We start from the raw sequence: 16,778 nt of genomic DNA, 5'->3' as shown, positions 1-16,778 counted from the left end.
CTTGGACTAGCTCTCATTTTGTCCAAGAGGCTATGGTTGCTATGGCTGGAAAGACACTGGAAGGTCACCCTGACTCTGGGGTCATCTCAAGAGGCATTAGTAGGGTTAATGCACTGGCTGGCTGCAGCATCTCCTCCATCACCATGGTTTATTCCACTCTCCCTGAAGCAATCAACAGAAGCACTGGCAGGAGGAAGGAATGAGGAGAAAAAGACGTTGACCTAAGGGTTAAGAATGAGATTGGATTGGGGTGCCTGGGTGGCTTAGTCGGTTAAGTGGCTGACTCTTGATTTAGACTCAGGTCGTGATCTCATGATTTGTGAGTTCGAGCCCCCTCATCAGGCTGTGAGCTGACAGCACAGAGCCTGCTTGGGATTCTCTCTCTCCCACTCTCTCTGCACCCTCTTCCCAGCTCATGCACACACACACACACACACACACACACACACACACTCTCTCTCTCTCTCTCAAAATAAATAAACATTAAAAAGAGAATGATCATTGATCAACAGAAATGAAAATGCACAATAGCACTAACAATGCGAACATGAAAACGTGCAGGTAATGTTACATGCAGCATTACTAGGCATGCTTACCTCCACCCAATCACACACACACACACACACACACACACACACACACACACACAGAAATGCTAAGGAATTGCAAACTGACTTGGATATCTGGGGTCAGAGCGTCAGAGAAAGGTATGCTTTGTAGGATTTGTGCTGTGTACAAATAAGGGGTTCCTGGCTGGGTGGAGATGGTAGCAGGTTGTGTTGTGGGCACGAGGTTGCAGACATGGATCACATGAGGGAGAGAAGCAGTGCTATGGGGTGCAGAGGTGCTTGTGAACTGGTGCGTCAGGGGAGGAAGGAGGTACGCTGGTGGCTGATGAGAGACAGCAACCCCTCCCACAGCTTAGGACAGCACACCAGGATCCCTGTTGCCTGTTGAGGGTTGGCTGCACTCTTCTCTGGGATATTTAAAAGAAATCAATCATTATTGCACATGCCCCTGGAGGCCTGGTATCAGGGGGCACATGTGCAAACCAAGATGCATTTTCTACAACTCTGACTGGGGGCGGCAGTGAAGGAACCACGAAGGATGACAGCGCAGACAACCAGGTGAGGCACGTGTGCCACCAAGAAAGAAGAAGCTGCATGAGATAATAACTTTGTGGGCTGAAAACTAGTGAGAAGATACGGAATCTAAGACATCTTTCCTGGATCAGAAGAGGTTCCACTTCTAATGCATTAAGTGGAGACGAAGAAGGAGTTGAAAGTTCAGAATGATGATGGTCATGTACAGGGATGGCGTGACTAATGCCAACTAAGGAAAGCAAAGACATTCTACCAGCATTCCATAAGATGAAATATGTAGAACACACGCCCGTTTTGGGGGAGTTCACAGGACCTTCTACTGAGGTTTGGTTGGAGGCCACGGGGCATTCTTTTTCCTGTGCCTCATGAAAACAGATGTGGAATGTTCTAAATGCTTTCTCCAGATCCAGCCATTCCTGGGAACAGAGGTAGGTTCCTGCCCATCCGATCCAGGCAATGACAAATGGAGGGAAATGATTCCCACAGACCAGGTTTCTGGATTCCCGGCCTCCCACAAAGAACCGTGGGAAGTCAGACCCAGCTCAACCCGGTGTCAGATCCAGGGCTGGCACATTCTCCCCATTCTGTCCTCCAGGCTAGGGGCTGTTTTGTTTCGCCGTCCTCAGCACTGGTTTCCCCTGCACCACCTCTCCCTGCCTATGTGTGGAGGGCAGGGCTGCTGTTCTGCCCTCTCCTTTTGCAGCCTGCTTGCTCATTTTCTTTCAAAGAATTTAAAGGTTGGCTCCCAAGGTCTGTCCTACATGCTTCCGTCTGCTTTCTCTATTCTGTTCTCGTACGAAGCTCTCACTGGCTATATATCTGGGTTCCATTTCCTGTCTTTACTTTTGTGGATGGCAGCCAGGGACCCCTCTTGGTGGAGCTTTTTGGTCTATGAATGGCACTACCGCGGCAAAACACAGGTGTTGGGATAAATTTTAATTTATTTTTCAATCGGAAAAGGCCCAAAAACCCAACCTACAAAATGATAAAAACAAAACAACAAAAAGCCCATATACCTCAAAAGCAAAGAGAAAAAAATCTTTTTAAAGAAATCAAAACCACCCCTCCCCCCAAATTCAAACCCCATCAAACCTCAAACAAAGGAGTCAGTGGATACGAGTAATGCAATAGTTGTTAGAGGCATGTATGAAATCTGTGGGCTGCACTTCAGCCTGTCACAGGCAGTTATGAAAGATGTAATTTAATTTGCTTAAAAAAAAAAACCGTAAAAGGCAGATTGGATAGCTGTATTTTAGCAAATGTGTTTGCACTAAGGGTACCTTCTGTTGAACAGTTCTGCCCACAAGCTGTCTGTAGAATATAGAACATCTCTCGAGCATGCTTGCCACCTTGAAGCAGGGCAGTCGGGAGCAGAAAAAAAAAGAACAGAATGCAGAAAAAAGGTGAAGAAAAAGAGAGAAATGAAGGACAGCAAAGTCTAGTACCATCAATACATTTAGAAATGAGATTAGCCAAGTGTGACAATAGAATTTAAATGACACACAGAAAGACATTAAGATTGCAGTAAATAACATACTATGGAAAATCCAGCCAGAGAGCACTTTCTGTTCAGCTTAGCTACAGAGTTGGAACGAAAGCACAGGTCGATTATTCATTTTACTGGCTCTTTTGCATTCCAGCACTATATATCTTTTCGTCTTAGCACTAATTGTTAGTGGTTTTTTTTTTTAATTTTTAAATTTTTTGTATTTTGTTTTTGTTTCTGATTTTTTTTTTTTTTTTTTTTTTTTTTTTTTGCTAGTTACTCCAGTCAATGATTACGTTGGCCAGTACTGCTCTGGGGGACTGAAACTTACCAACTATGTCAAACCACAGAGGGGTGTTAGCTGGCTGCACAGACACCACCCCCACAATCTCGGTGACTCTATCGCTTTCCATTACTGTGAAGTTATAAAACGGCTCATCAAAAGTCAGTGGTATAGGTGAAGGGGGTGGTTTCTTAATCCATTCAATGTGGAGGCGGGCCGTGGAGGATTTCTGTGGGCGCCCATTGTCCACTGCCTTTATCTACTCACACGGAGAGAACAGAGAAAGAGGTCTTAGAGCTCAGTCAGATCCCTGTGGAAATCTAGGTCTGTCACACATCTGTTGTTGGCCCAAGAATCCATCCTCATCAGTGTCAGCAAAGGGAAGGGAGAGTGGATCTGGGGAGAATGAGCTCAGGAATTGGGGGAGACAACTCAGTCACCTGGGGGTCCCACACCGCATTCACCAGAAGGTGATCTGAACCACCGCCAACTTTACAGATGTGGACAACTTAAAAAGCAAAAGTGGCGCTTATCATTTTTAGTGTTTTATGGGCACAGATGATAGTTACATAGACAGGAATAGCTCATTTGTGAGTGTGTGTGTGTGTGTGTGTGTGTGTGTGTGTGTGTGTGTGTATGTGGTTGTGTTGTGCAGCTCCTTCCTTCTGCTTTATTCTGGAGAAGCACTCTATTCACTCAGAATCCCAGGAGGGTGATGGGCTAGGTGTGAGAGAGGCAGCAGCCTTGCTCTAACTGCCTCAGAAGCCTTTGAGTTACACCAACTCTGAAGGGGTGAAGGACTCTCTTGGTGAAAGCATGGGCTCCCAGAGACAGCAGGATAGGGAGGAGGGGTACCAATGACTCTCCTCTGTGATCTTATTTAAGAACTGAAGAAAGCATGTCTCCTCACCCAGCTGTGCAGGGTCAACTGCTATGGTGTCCTGGACTTCAATGAGGGTTCAAGTTCAACAAGCAAAAACCACTAATGGGAAATTTAAAAATGAGTTTTTAAATATCACATATTAAAAATAACATGTATAGGTGCATGGCCAATCATCACAGCCTTTGAAACAGCAATTACTCACAGCACCCAAATGCTATATGTTCATGGATGATCACTTTGCCCCAGAAAATTCCTGTGAGATTGAAGACCCCTTGAAGATACAGGTCTTAGGTCAGGTTTCCTGGGAACAGAGCTTGAGACAGGGATTTGAGTACATGTCATTTTGTGGGTTGGGGAAGTGTTCTCAGGAGAAAGGGACTGAATGAAGCAGATGAACAGAGAAAGATGGTAAGTAAAGGCGTGGTCTCAGTTGAAATTTAATCTCAGCCTGATCCCATGGGGAGTTCTGAATCATCAATCCCACCACTGTGTTGGAGACATCTGGAGGCAAGGGGCTAGACTTTTGTGTCAGTTATTCATTGGGAATGGGCTGCTGGGCTGGGGCGGGAGTGGAGAATCTCCTGGGACAAGAAGTTTAGCCAAGGAGGATTGTCTCAAGAAGGGGGCATCTGTGAGCCCTTAGCAGCCAACACGCACAGCAGTTGGGGCATAGCTGCCCCAGCCTGGTAAAGGGGATCTGTGTGAGGCACCAACAGTTTCTACTATAGTCCATTCAGTCCTTAAAGACTCCCATTGTCAAATCTCACACAACTATAGTAGCACACATTATGTCAGAGCTACTAATGGCAGACACAGAGCTAGTATTTTATTATCCACTTTTCTCTGCCCACTGTTCTGAGTATGTTATTGAGTAGGGAAAGAAAACCAAGTCCACACCATAAGAATGAACAGACAAATCAAGGGACTCAGACCATCCTTTAAAATCATAAAGGGCTGACTTTATACAGCAGAGAAGGCTGCAAAATAAGAGAAGGACAGCAGATGGTTCTAACTCTTGACCAACTCTTGTTGGGACCCTGGAAAGTGCCCATCACTTGTAAGGATGACCAGTCCCCTTTCTGGCATAGGTGCTATATTTCTAAAGTGGTTGGGGGTGGCGGGAGCAGGCTGGCATTTTAGATACAGGAATTTAAATCTCTATTTGAGATAGTGCTCATGTTTTTTGTTTTTGCTTTTAATTTTCTAATGGCAAAAATGTAGTCATTTTTTAACTTAAGCGTTTTCATTTTTTTTGCAGAACAAGCATAGCTGTGGTCTGTGTCTCACAATTTACACAGCTAAATTCATGTCCTATCACACTGTCAACAATTACAAGAGGTGTTTCTTTGGGAAGTGTTGGGGACACATTGAGTGACTGATATGTTGAGTGGTGGATGTGATATTTCACTCTGCTATTCCTCTACCCTCAGTTTCTATCTATGCTGAGTACCTTAAAATGATGTAAGGCTACAGGAAGTGTGGTTGAGTACAGACTGTGTACTGGGAATGGGGGAGGTTTGCTGACAGGATACAACCAAAGGAAATGATCTCATTATTTAAAAATATCACTGAGGCAGAAAGCAGCCTTCCAAACTTGTTACTCTAAACTATTACTCTAAAGATTTATTACTCAAAGGGATATACACGAATAAGAAAGTAACTCCCACCCCCCCATGCATGTTATTGAGGTTCAGAAAAATCTTACCGTTAGGATGTCATAACTCCCTGCTGTAAACTGCTTTCTGGAAGAAACCATGCCAGTTTTAGGGTCAATAAAAAACTTTCCATCATCATTCCCATCCACGATACTGTAGGAGATTTCTGCATTGGGGCCCTCATCTCTATCAAACGCAAAAGCCCTGTAAATGGGTTCTCCCCTCTTCTTTCGATCACGTTCTGGCAGCTTGATCTGGTAGACCTTCTCTGGGAACTGGGGCTTATTATCATTTTCATCCAAAACCTGAACCACCACCCAAATGGTGGACTGTTTTGGAGAGGAACCGCCATCTGTCACAGTCACCTGAGTTTTGAAAGAGAAAGCAGTTTGCAATCAGAACGGAGAAAAACTTTTCTTGCCACTCTTCCCTCTGCCCACCCCACAAAAGGTCTCTCCTATGCCTTAGGGCATCTCAACTTTTGTTATTCCCGTATAGTTCATGGTCAATGCATAACTTTTCATAGTTCATCCGTAAAAGTAAGGATTGCCCTACATCAAGTAATGGAAATCATTGCTGAAAGGGCAAGAGGGAGGCAGAGCTCCCATTGTGCTGTGGTGTGGAGAGGGGGAAAAGTACGATTTGACTTTACAAAATGTACTGCTTGTATAAGCTTAGTGGACATAAAATATGCCCCCCTAAGAGACACAAAAAGCAATATATAATCATTATTATATGTTAACCAGTGGGTATTTCTTCTAATTCTTGGACAATGGTATCACCATCTAAATTCTTTCAGTATTCACTTCCTTTTCTTTTTCCGTTTCCATGGTCATGTAAAATTTGTGAGTTTTACATTGTCACTGTACAAAAAGAAAACTGAGCTATACGCTTCATAATTTTGATGGCTCATTGTAAGTGCATTTGACAGTCACAATATATTTTTAACAGTAGCAAAATAATTTTTTTTTCTTGGCTCTGGGAAACCCGAGGGGGATGGACACTTCTTCCCACATCTCTGAGATGCTATTCTTATGAGTATCTGGGAAGACCAAGAAAGAGGAACGAATGAAGAGCAGGTATATAAAGAATTTACATGGCCTATGTAAAGTCTTTGAGTCTTAGTGTGAATAATATTTTTGGGCATAGTGGTAATAGTTACTATCATATTAATAATTGTACGTGTAGATGGTGACACAGTTAATAAAGCACTCTTGCATGTGCTGTATCATTCACTTTCCCAAACACCCTCTTCAGGAAGTGGAGGTTTATTTGTTCCCACTGTACAGATGAGTAAATAGATGTCCCATTGCTACTAAGTGCCAAGCCAGATATTATTCAATTTTTCGCAATTCTTAATATTCCATGTGACCACAAACCTGGAAGAACCTATATTTCGTCTTTAAATCATTACCTGGAATAAGACAGCTTACTACACCAAAATATATATTGGGAGGCTAGAAGGAACATAAAGACGTACTCGGCACCAATAAGAGAAAAACAACAGTGAATCACAGCACCTGGTCATCCAGTTTTTCACCTAATAAAGCAACTGACAGGAATAATGGAAACAAAGGCCAAAAATGTGGGAAAACAAATTAAAGGCTTTTTGCAAAATGGGACGGCAATCTAGTTTAGTTTCTCTTACAAGCCGCCTAGGAGAGCGGCTTTAATAGACTTAAGATAAATTTTCATAGGAGGTCTTGCTTTCTTTGAAAAATCAATCAAGTTTCCCTCTAAAGTTATTTTCCCAGTTGGTTTGTTATGTTTCACAAAAGAAACACGTCAGGACCAATATGTGCCAGGGCTGAATTTTGACTCTTGAGGTTTTCCCCGACACACTGAGCTCTTAAAAAGGCACATTCTGCCATTGCTGCTGAAGTAAAATAATATACTCCCGGGTGAGTTAATGTTGACCAAAACACACTGATTTCTTGGCCGCTCAGCTTCTCTGCTTCTCTTTTCGTCTCGAACAGCCTCTTTCCAAATCCAGACAACTCCCACTGCCTTCACTGTGCACAAAATCACCTCCTTGTTTTTCCATAAATGCCCTGCAGCAGGCTCTGTGAGGGGCTCTGGGGCTATGCTGGGGCCAGGGGGCTGCCAAGGAAAGGAGAGAGACCTTCTTGGCTGTGTTCACACTCACTTGAGGATCCTGCTGCGGTAAAAACGCTTTCTTTTGGAGGACAGCTGGATTTGCAAACCCAGGCCCTCTGGTGTCTGCTTACAGGCCTGGAAGGCTGGTAGCCACACAGCTGTGGGCCCCGCCTCACCTCAAGCACCCAGCTGTTTTGCTCCCTCAGCCCATGCAGGCATCCTGTAACTCCCCCATCTCCTTATCCACAGTTTCTTCCACCACCTACAGCTGATCCTTCCCCAGTACGTACTCTTGTATCCTAGTCTCCTTCCCCATACCAAACCAACATGTTCAACTACTTACTAGCAATCTGTTCTCTGGACCTCTTACCCCCAATACCCCAAAAGTCACCGACTGAAATCATTACCCTCAACCTTCCCCTTCTCCTATTTTCATTCTCAGTGAATGATAGTCCTACCTACTCACACCCTGGGCTGTCCCAGAACCCTGGGCATCCACCTAGAGTCTCTGCTCTAACTATCAGCATCCAACCAAGCTTGGAGGCAAGCAGGTATCTCTCACGTGCACGTTCCTGGCCATGCTGCCCCAGGACAGGCCTCCTCTGCAGCTTGTTTGGATCACCACAGTAGCCTGCTGGGTTCCCTGCCTCCATCCTTGTTGTAAAGTGTTATTGCTGCCTTAAAAATTTGATCATGCCACTGACCTTGTATGACACCCTTCAGGGGCTCCTTGAGGACAAGGATCTGGCCAGACTTATTAACATCTTGTATCATCCACCGCTTTCAGCCTCTATACCCAGTTACACTGTGAGCCTGGGAGGTTCCGAGGTCGTCATGTTTCTACACCACTATTCCACTCACAGCTGTTTGTCCCACGGAATGCCCAGTCTTGGGAATATACATGACTCATTCTAGAAGCTGCAATTCAAATACTCCTTCTGTGAAGTCATTCCTGCTTCCTGCAGACAGGTGGAGGCGTTCCCACCGTGTTCCCAAAACACTGAGTGCATAACTCTAGGACACTAATTATCATCTGCATTTTCTTTTTTTTAAAAAAATATTTTTTAAATGCTTATTTATGAGAGAGACAGAGTGTGAGGCGGGAAGGGCAGAAATAGAGGGAGACACAGAATCTGAAGCAGGCTCCAGGCCCCCAGATGTCAGCACAGAGAATGGCACAGGGCTTGAACTCACCAACTAGAAGATCATGACCTGAGCCAAAGTCAGATACTTATTGACTGAACAACCCAGGCACCCCCCCTTTCCTCTTTCTCCCCCTCCTCCTCTTCCCTCTTCTTCTTTTTTAAGTTTACTTATTTATTTTGAGAGAGACAGAGACAGCACAAGTTTGGAGGCACAGAGAGAAGAGAGAGAGAGAGAATCCCAAGCAGGCTCCATGCTGCCAGTGTAGAGTCTGATGTGGAGCTCGAACCCACGAAGCCATGAGATTATGACTTGAGCTGAAACCTAGAGTTAGATGCTCAACTGACTGAGCCACCCAGGCACCCCTATCAACTGCATTTTTCAAGTCTCTGTTTCCTGTTGGTCTCCACTCAATCCTTCTAGAACAACCCTGGGTCAGGGACTCTTATTCATTGTTGTGTTCTGGCACCTGGTACAGCCCTAAGTGCCAAATGAACATCGTTAAATGAAATTAAGAATTAATTTACCCCAAACTTGTCCCTAAGATAATAAGTGGAGAGAACATTTAGACACTGAAGAGTCTGTTTCTTCATCTGAAGGAAATTAAGACTGATAACATGATCTCCTAAGTGCTTCTTGCTTTGAGTCTGTGAATGGAGGTCGGGTGGAACTAGACACAATTTTAACCCTGCACCATGGGGTTCATACCCACCCTGCATCACTGAGAACACTACCAATCCCATGATTACCCATAATGATTTCTAGCCACTTCCAAAATCGTGCTGGTCATTGCAAACACGTATCTACAATCTACTGAAGTGATCTACTCATGTATTTGGCTCTTTCAGTATGCTGTGAGCCACTCAGAGTCAGGGAGTCTGTCTTTTTCATCTTTGCTGGAACCTGGTGTATTCTTGATAATGCTTGCTGAACTGAACTACGTCATTTCTGACCTCAAAGTCTTCATTTCCATTTTTATTTCTCTAGACCCACTCATGTGTCCAGCTACGTTTGTACCTGGAATAGGAATCGTTAATGATTCAATCAGTCTTTTAGGCTTCATACTTGATGTTGCCTTAGGCCTCAACCCACCAGGTGGAATTCGTCTATATGGGAAAGGAGTAACAGCACTGGAGATTAAAGCAAAACTAACTGAGATAAATCCCCACCATCTACTCCTCTGCATCATTTTCCATTAATTAGCTATTGTTTTGAAACTATCCCTTCTTGCCACAATCTGACAGGGAATACTGAGTCATCTCAACCTGGATTTTCTGTTCTCACCATTGATCAATAATCAGTGGTTCAGCAATTAATCAAAAACCCGAAAGATTAATTTCTTCAGGTGCTTCTGGCTAGCACCTAACAAAAGGAATCACAAATAGTTCACTACCACTTTAAAGTACAGTACAGCCCATTTCATTTTTCTCTCATGCCCTTGGGGTTTGTGTCTATCAGGCAGAACCAGAGGAAATCAACAGGACCCAGTGGAGTATAACAATAAAACCATAAAGAGGAACATGTTTATAAGCCTATCTCTGGAAGATGCAAAGCTTTATAAAACGAAAAATGGATGGACATTGAGAATTCTGGAGTTATGGCAGCTGGTGGAAGGCCATGCTTCTTACTCACTGAAATTACTTGATGTATTTATATTTGCTCTCTCTCTCCCCATGGTAGAATATAAGCATGGAAGCTGCCTGAGTGTGGAGACCTTGTGTCTTGTCCACTGCTTTGTCACCAGTGATTATTGAGAGTTTCTGAAAATATATTTAATATTTCTAAAATGGAGAGTTCAATTCTGGCATTCTCCTTACCTATTAATTCATCATAAATGGCTATTTCCAGGCCATTACCCTTAGCGTTGTACACCTCTCTTCAGGGATTACATATCCCCCTTCCTATACTTTATATTTATTCTTGACATTTTATCATCAGATATATATTTCATTCATATTCTTATTTATTGCATGTCTTCCTCCATCAGCATATGAGCTCCATAAAGCATAGATTTTCATCTATTTTGTTCAGAGATGTATTCCTAGTGCCTGCCACAACAGATGCAGTAGGTATTCAACAGATATTTATTAAATAAATGAAATATTTATCGGGTGCCTTCTAGTTACAAAACTCTTTTCAAGGTACATTGGGAGATAAACCAACCAACGAACCAATCAACAGAAAACATGGATTCATACTAAATTTACCCTTCCCACAGGCCCCAGATCCTATTCCATACCTGCAATCATTTGGCCTCGGTTTGGATATTTTCAGTAAGACCAAGTCAATGCCTTATGAAGCAGCTCATTTGTTGTCTGATAGGTTTGCTTTATTCAAAGCTCTTTTTTAATAGCTAACCCGAATCTACCTGAATCATTAGCCTAGACCGTTCGCAGCTTCCCATAGACTAGTTTTCCTGTTTTTAAAATTATACAGGAAAAATCAAATTCCTCTTCCACATTTTCCCAGTTATCTACTACTATGTAATGCAAAACCAAGTGGCTTAAATAACCATAATGCTTTTATTATCTCTCCTGATTTCAGGGGTTGAGTGGGGAAGTTCTTACTTGGAGTTGCTCGTGCAATCACAGTCACAGGGAACTGGGCCTGAAGTCATTGGACACTTCTGTTGGGTGATGGTAGCCATTGGCTGGGACAATAGTGCTTCCTTGCAGCACGGTGGCTGGATTCTAGGAGCAAGTAGGCTAAAGGACAGAAAGTGGCAAGTGCCAGTTTCTTAAGGCCTGGGCCCAGAAACTGGCACAGCATGACTTGATCCACTTTTTTTTTTCTTTTAAGTTTATTTATTTATTTTGAGAGAGAGAAAAAGCATGAGTGGGGGAGGGGCAGAGAGAGGGAGAGAGAATCCCAAGCAGGCTACGCACTGTCAGCTTGGAGCCCAATGTGAGGCTCAAATTCATGATCCATGAGATCATGACCTGAGCCAAAGTTGGATGCTGAAACTACTGAACCACCCAGGTGCCCCACTTGATCCACATTCTATTGGCCAACAGTCCCAGAGTCCAGATTTAAGCAGGGTGGGCGGTGGGGGCATAAACCTCACATCTAGCTGCACGGAGGGTTAAATAATTACCTAATTTGGGGGGGGGCAAATTTTAAAACTGCCATACTCATAAAATTCATAGGGCTATTTCAGAATCCTCATTTCAGACTGAAAAGCTCTAATTTATATAATCATCTCTCAGGTCATTCATTGCATATAATGAGTTGTTATTCACTACACTGGTTACCTCTTTCAGTATGTTTTCCTAGATATCAGCTTGCTTCTTGAAATACAATGGCCAGGACAAAACAATGAAACAACAACATACCACACTTACTCAGGCCTGTGCAAACTACCTCCACTGTACTAGAGACAATCTCACCTCTATTTATTCCGTCTATGATCATGTGTAGTTGTGGGGGTGGGGGGCAGCACACAGGTCTGTGACATGAAAGAATTAAACCATTTAGGTCTTTTTCTTGTCAAAAACAATAAACTATTAAGTGTGTGGTTTGTTTTGGGGCAGAGCTAAGGGCAGAGTTTTCTAAATGTCCCTATTAAATTTCATCTTACTGGAGGGGCGCCTGGGTGGCTCAGTCGGTTGAATGTCCGACTGAATGTCATGATCTCACAGTTTGTGAGTTTGAGGCCCGCATCCGGGTCTCTGCTGTCAGCTCAGAGCCTGCTTCAGATCCTCTACCCCTTCTCTGCCTCTCCCCTGCTTGTACTCTCTCTCAAAAATAAATAAACATTAAAAAGTTATTATTCAGGAGCTCACCAAGCAGCAAGGACCAACTGAGAGAGGCACACCTCTTGCTCCTTTAATTGTTCCTTTGTTTCCTTTAATTCCTTTAATCGTTCAAACAATCTCATGAGATAGGTACTATTATTAAACCTATTCAATAAAGAAACTGAATTTATGAATTTGTCCTAGGTCACAGTGCTCATAAGTGGCAGAGTTTGTTTTAAACCTGGCAGTTTGTTTCTCTAAACCAGGGATGGGCAAACTATAGTCCATGGATCAAACCTGGCCACTCGTTTTTGTAAATAAAGTGTTATTGGGATATAGCCACGCCCACTCATTAACATATCACCTATAGTTGCTTTCCTGCTATGAAAGCATAGTTGAGTGGTTGTGACAGAGTCACAAAGTCTAAAATACTTATTATTCAGCTCTCTATGTAAAAAAATTTGCTGACCTCTTTTTTTTTTTTATGTTTAGTTATTTTGAGAGAGAGAGACAGAGAGAGAAAGCAGGGGAGGGGCAGAGAGAGAGAAAGAGAGAGTAGATCCCAAACAGGCTCCACACTGTCAGCACAGAGCCCAATGTGGGGCTCGATCTCAGGACCACGGGATCATGATCTGAGCTGAAATTAAGAGTCAGATACTTAACCAAGGGGAGCCACCCAGTGCCCCTTGCTGACCTCTGTTGTAAACCTTACGTTATGTTCTGCTGCCTCTTTTGCCTGCTTTGCTCAGTCCTTTGCATGGTAATTTATATATATATCCATATTTTTTTTTACAGGAACCTGGCAGACATTGCCACTTCTATTCCACAGCTAGAGACAGTGAAGCTCAGAAGTTAAGGAACTTTTGCAAGGCCACTCAGCCAGTAAGTGACAAAACACAGGTTCTCACCCAAGTCAATTTGGCGTCACAGCTCATGCTCTTTTCCCTAACCTAAACAGCCTATGTAGAAGCATCTGGTAACCATCTGTTGAAAATTCCCTTCCCAAACATGGCTGTGGATCAACACCAAGCTTGTAGTGGTGCTTCGAGAGTCAGGCTTTTCCCTCCTTTGAAAACTGGGACCATCTTTGACTGTCTCTGGTCTTTTGGCACCTTTCCCGTTTTCCTCAATTGCTTAAAAACTGCCACGAGGTCTTGGGTGGCAGCTGCGACTTCTTCCAGCTCTCTGACTTAACACCCAAACTTATGTAGTGCAGCTGCGTCTTCTGCTATTTTCTTACACTTCTACATCTTTAGTCCCCGCTCAAAATCTGCTCTACCCTTCTCCCTAATAAAGGAGCTGGGAGGCAGGAGGGAGAGGGGGGGCTTTCACTTCCCTGCTATCTCTTCTTATCAGGCCCTCAAGTCATTACTCTGGGCAGGCCCTCTTCTAAGTGCTTAACAGATACTAACCCATTTATCCTCACATGAGTCCTGGGGGAAGCAGGGAGGGGGTGATTATTTCATACTATGGGTTAGAAACAGGCACAAAAAGGTGATGGAAGTGGATTCAACCTGATCCAGGGTCTGTGCCCCCAACCATTACCCTATGCTGCATCTTACCTAAATGCTTGCCCCAACTAGTGGGTGTGGCCACATTCTTCTTCCTCTGAACACAGTTCAAACATGCCCTAGCAATGCTCTCAGCACATCCTAGCAAGACACCAACAGTTCACTCTTCATGTTGCAGGTGGGACCTCAGCACGTCGGAGATGGGGCACGGTTACTACCGATCCATCTGCCACTGTCTAGGTTGATCACACCCCAAATGCGGTGTCTTTCGGCATTTACGCTTGGCTGCTGCATACTTTCTCCCTATCCTGGCAACGCTCCTTCTTCTGAGTCTCCTGATTTCCAGGAGCTATTTTGCACCTGATACTTTTCTAAAGCAGAAGACAAAGCTCAAAGGTATTTATTTTTCGCTCCTCCATCTCATGATCAAACGTCTCAAGGCCTACCTAATAGATTTGTGTAAGGAAGAAATCTAAAGGTAAAGCCATTTAAACTAAGGCAGAGCTTCCAACCACATGTAACAAATAAGTTTCAGATATACTGTGATATTGAACCTCCTAACTCTTGGGTAGATGAGTGTGACCTCATACAGCTGGACCCCCACGGCTGGTGATCTCTGGCTGGGGTTAGCCTTTCTCTTAACCTAGAAGTATTGTACACATATAATCATTTTCTGTGTGCACCATAACGGGATAAAGGTTATGAGGCCCCGTAACAAATTACTAATAACATTATCCTTTCTTGGATCTGATTGTATTTTAAAGCAATATGCCTAGGGAGGTCACTGGATCCAGAGGACACACTCTCTGTGCATAGGATTTTATGTTATTATTATTATTTTTAGAAAGTTTATTTATTTTGAGAGAGAGAGAGCACATGTGAGCAGGGGAGGGGCAGAGAGAGAGGGACCGAGTGAGAATCCCAAGCAGGCTCTGTACTGTCGCCCCAGAGCCCAAAGTGGGGCTTGAACTCATGAACTGTGAGATCATGACCTGAGCTGAAATCAAGACTTGGATGCTTGACTGATTGAGCCATCCAGACGCCCCTCTATGCATAGAATTTTAGATGCTATGGCTGTTGACAATTAATTCCAGTGAGGATGCTCACCTATTTTCACTATTTTCTTACAAGACCAGTTATGGGTAGCAATGTTCTTACCCTTTATGTCTCCATTCTTAGTAACCACACAGGTAGGCAAACAGATGAAGGGACTGAGTGTTGAATATTTTCTTATCCCTATGACATTCTCACATGCACCAAAGAGCCTCAGAGTAAAGGAAAACTTGCCCCTATTATAATCGGGAAAGTATAGAGTCACTAGACGTGAAGAGAACTCATGAGTAAGTGAGAATTTAGATAGTATTCTGGTTCATTCCACTTGCTTTACAGATGAAGAAACAGGTCTAGACAGATGGGCTTCTTAGACCAACATCATATTACCAGCAATAACCTTAATCTTTCCAAGACATTGGTTCCAGGATTCCAAGCTGCCTTTTGAGCTTCAAATGAGGCCTACTGTTCATACCTTCTCAGCTGTGTGATTTCAATATTGCACAGGTTTAATTTAGGTATTTTTCAGAATGCTAAACCCTTTAAAAAAGGAAGAAATGTGTCTAGAGTAGATGTTATGTTTAGTTTTTATGTTTACTTTTTATCTTCAAAATGTTTCACAAACATTAAATACTTAATCCTCCCACGATAGCAGAGAAGTTGAAAACAACTTTATCTCCTCTCCGCAAGCAGAGAATAGAGAAACGACCTTCTCAAAGTTTTACTCAGGGGTTGATATTAACGTGGCGGCTGGAATTCAGACCTGTCTGCTGGTGGGCTCAGACAGCTGCATTGCTGGAAAGGCAAGTGCTTCCTGCCATTTCTAGAAAGAAAACTACGTACAAACAGTAAATTAAAGGGTAGGTCTCTAAGGAGGAACAACTCTTAAAGATAAACCTTCTGAAAGGTGAAGTCACTGAACTAAAATTAACCTGTACTATCACCCATATTTTCCAAGGAGGGAAGGAAATAAAAAGCCAGGTTTAAACCACCTGCCCTTGGCTTTATTCCATGTGATTTCTCTTATTTGACCCATAATTTGGCATTAAGAAATCACCTGAAGATGGATAGGTCCTCCAGTCACTTACCATCCTGCCTTCCCCATCCCACGCTGCTGTCCCCTAGGTACAGTTGAGGGACATATTCTCTGGGCAGTGATGTCCCTGCTATTTCCAGTTTCAGGAAGTTAGATATTTCAGGACGTGTATGCTTACTGGGTTGAATACCTTTGTGGACTGGCTTATTTTACATACTTCATTAGAAATAAGAAAAAGGAAGGGATGACGAATGAAAGTAAACAAGGAAATGCAGTGCATGGGTGTCTCAGTCGGTTAAGCATCCGACTTTGGCTCAAGTCATGATCTCCTGGTTCATGAGTTTGAGCCCCGCGTCCAGATCTGTACTGACAGCTCAGAGCCTGGACCTGCTTCAGATTCTGTGTCTCCCTCTCTCTCTCTCTCTCTCTGACCCTCCCTGACTCACACTCTGTCTCTCTCTCTCAAAAGTAAATAAACATTAAAAAAATAAAAAAAATAAAAAAAAAAAAGAAAGGCAGGCATGGAGGCAATGTCATGGGAACAGGTGAATCTAGGAGGCACGGGGTGGGGGGTAGCTTTTTGAAGAGAATTGGGGTGCATTCCCTTCTGTGTATGGAAGGACATTTGCAAAGGCATGGAAACAAGAAAATGTATTCACTAAATGCTACAATTAGCAATCTTTGGGGAAGAGATGATATAAATCTGATGAGAGTTTACTCTAAACTATCTTCCAGAAAGTTCATTTGTCCTAAACAGTTAAAAACACAAACCAGAGGTGCTCTGTGATCTACGGAAC

General features: G+C 43.3%; 1 protein-coding gene across 5 annotated transcripts in view; it reads right to left on the bottom strand.

Annotated features, from left to right (window-relative positions):
* FAT3 (FAT atypical cadherin 3) overlaps positions 1–16,778 on the bottom strand; it is a 667,592-nt gene that overhangs the window by 124,989 nt on the left and 525,825 nt on the right. For 4 of the 5 annotated variants that reach the window (XM_027040011.2, XM_027040013.2, XM_053203779.1 and 1 more), the window contains exons 5-6: positions 5,461–5,775; positions 2,921–3,131 (exon numbers count right to left, since the gene is read on the bottom strand). In XM_027040011.2, coding sequence (XP_026895812.1) covers positions 2,921–3,131; positions 5,461–5,775 — 526 coding nt within the window. Of the gene's footprint in view, positions 1–2,383; positions 2,453–2,920; positions 3,132–5,460; positions 5,776–16,778 lie in introns of all 5 variants that reach the window. The other variant, XM_027040010.2, reaches the window with a different exon arrangement.

This window comes from Acinonyx jubatus, chromosome D1, assembly GCF_027475565.1.
Source record: "Acinonyx jubatus isolate Ajub_Pintada_27869175 chromosome D1, VMU_Ajub_asm_v1.0, whole genome shotgun sequence".
NCBI classification, from domain to species: domain Eukaryota; kingdom Metazoa; phylum Chordata; class Mammalia; order Carnivora; family Felidae; genus Acinonyx; species Acinonyx jubatus.
Note: the sequence above shows the minus strand (reverse complement) of the source record. Positions and strands in the feature narration are given on the sequence as shown.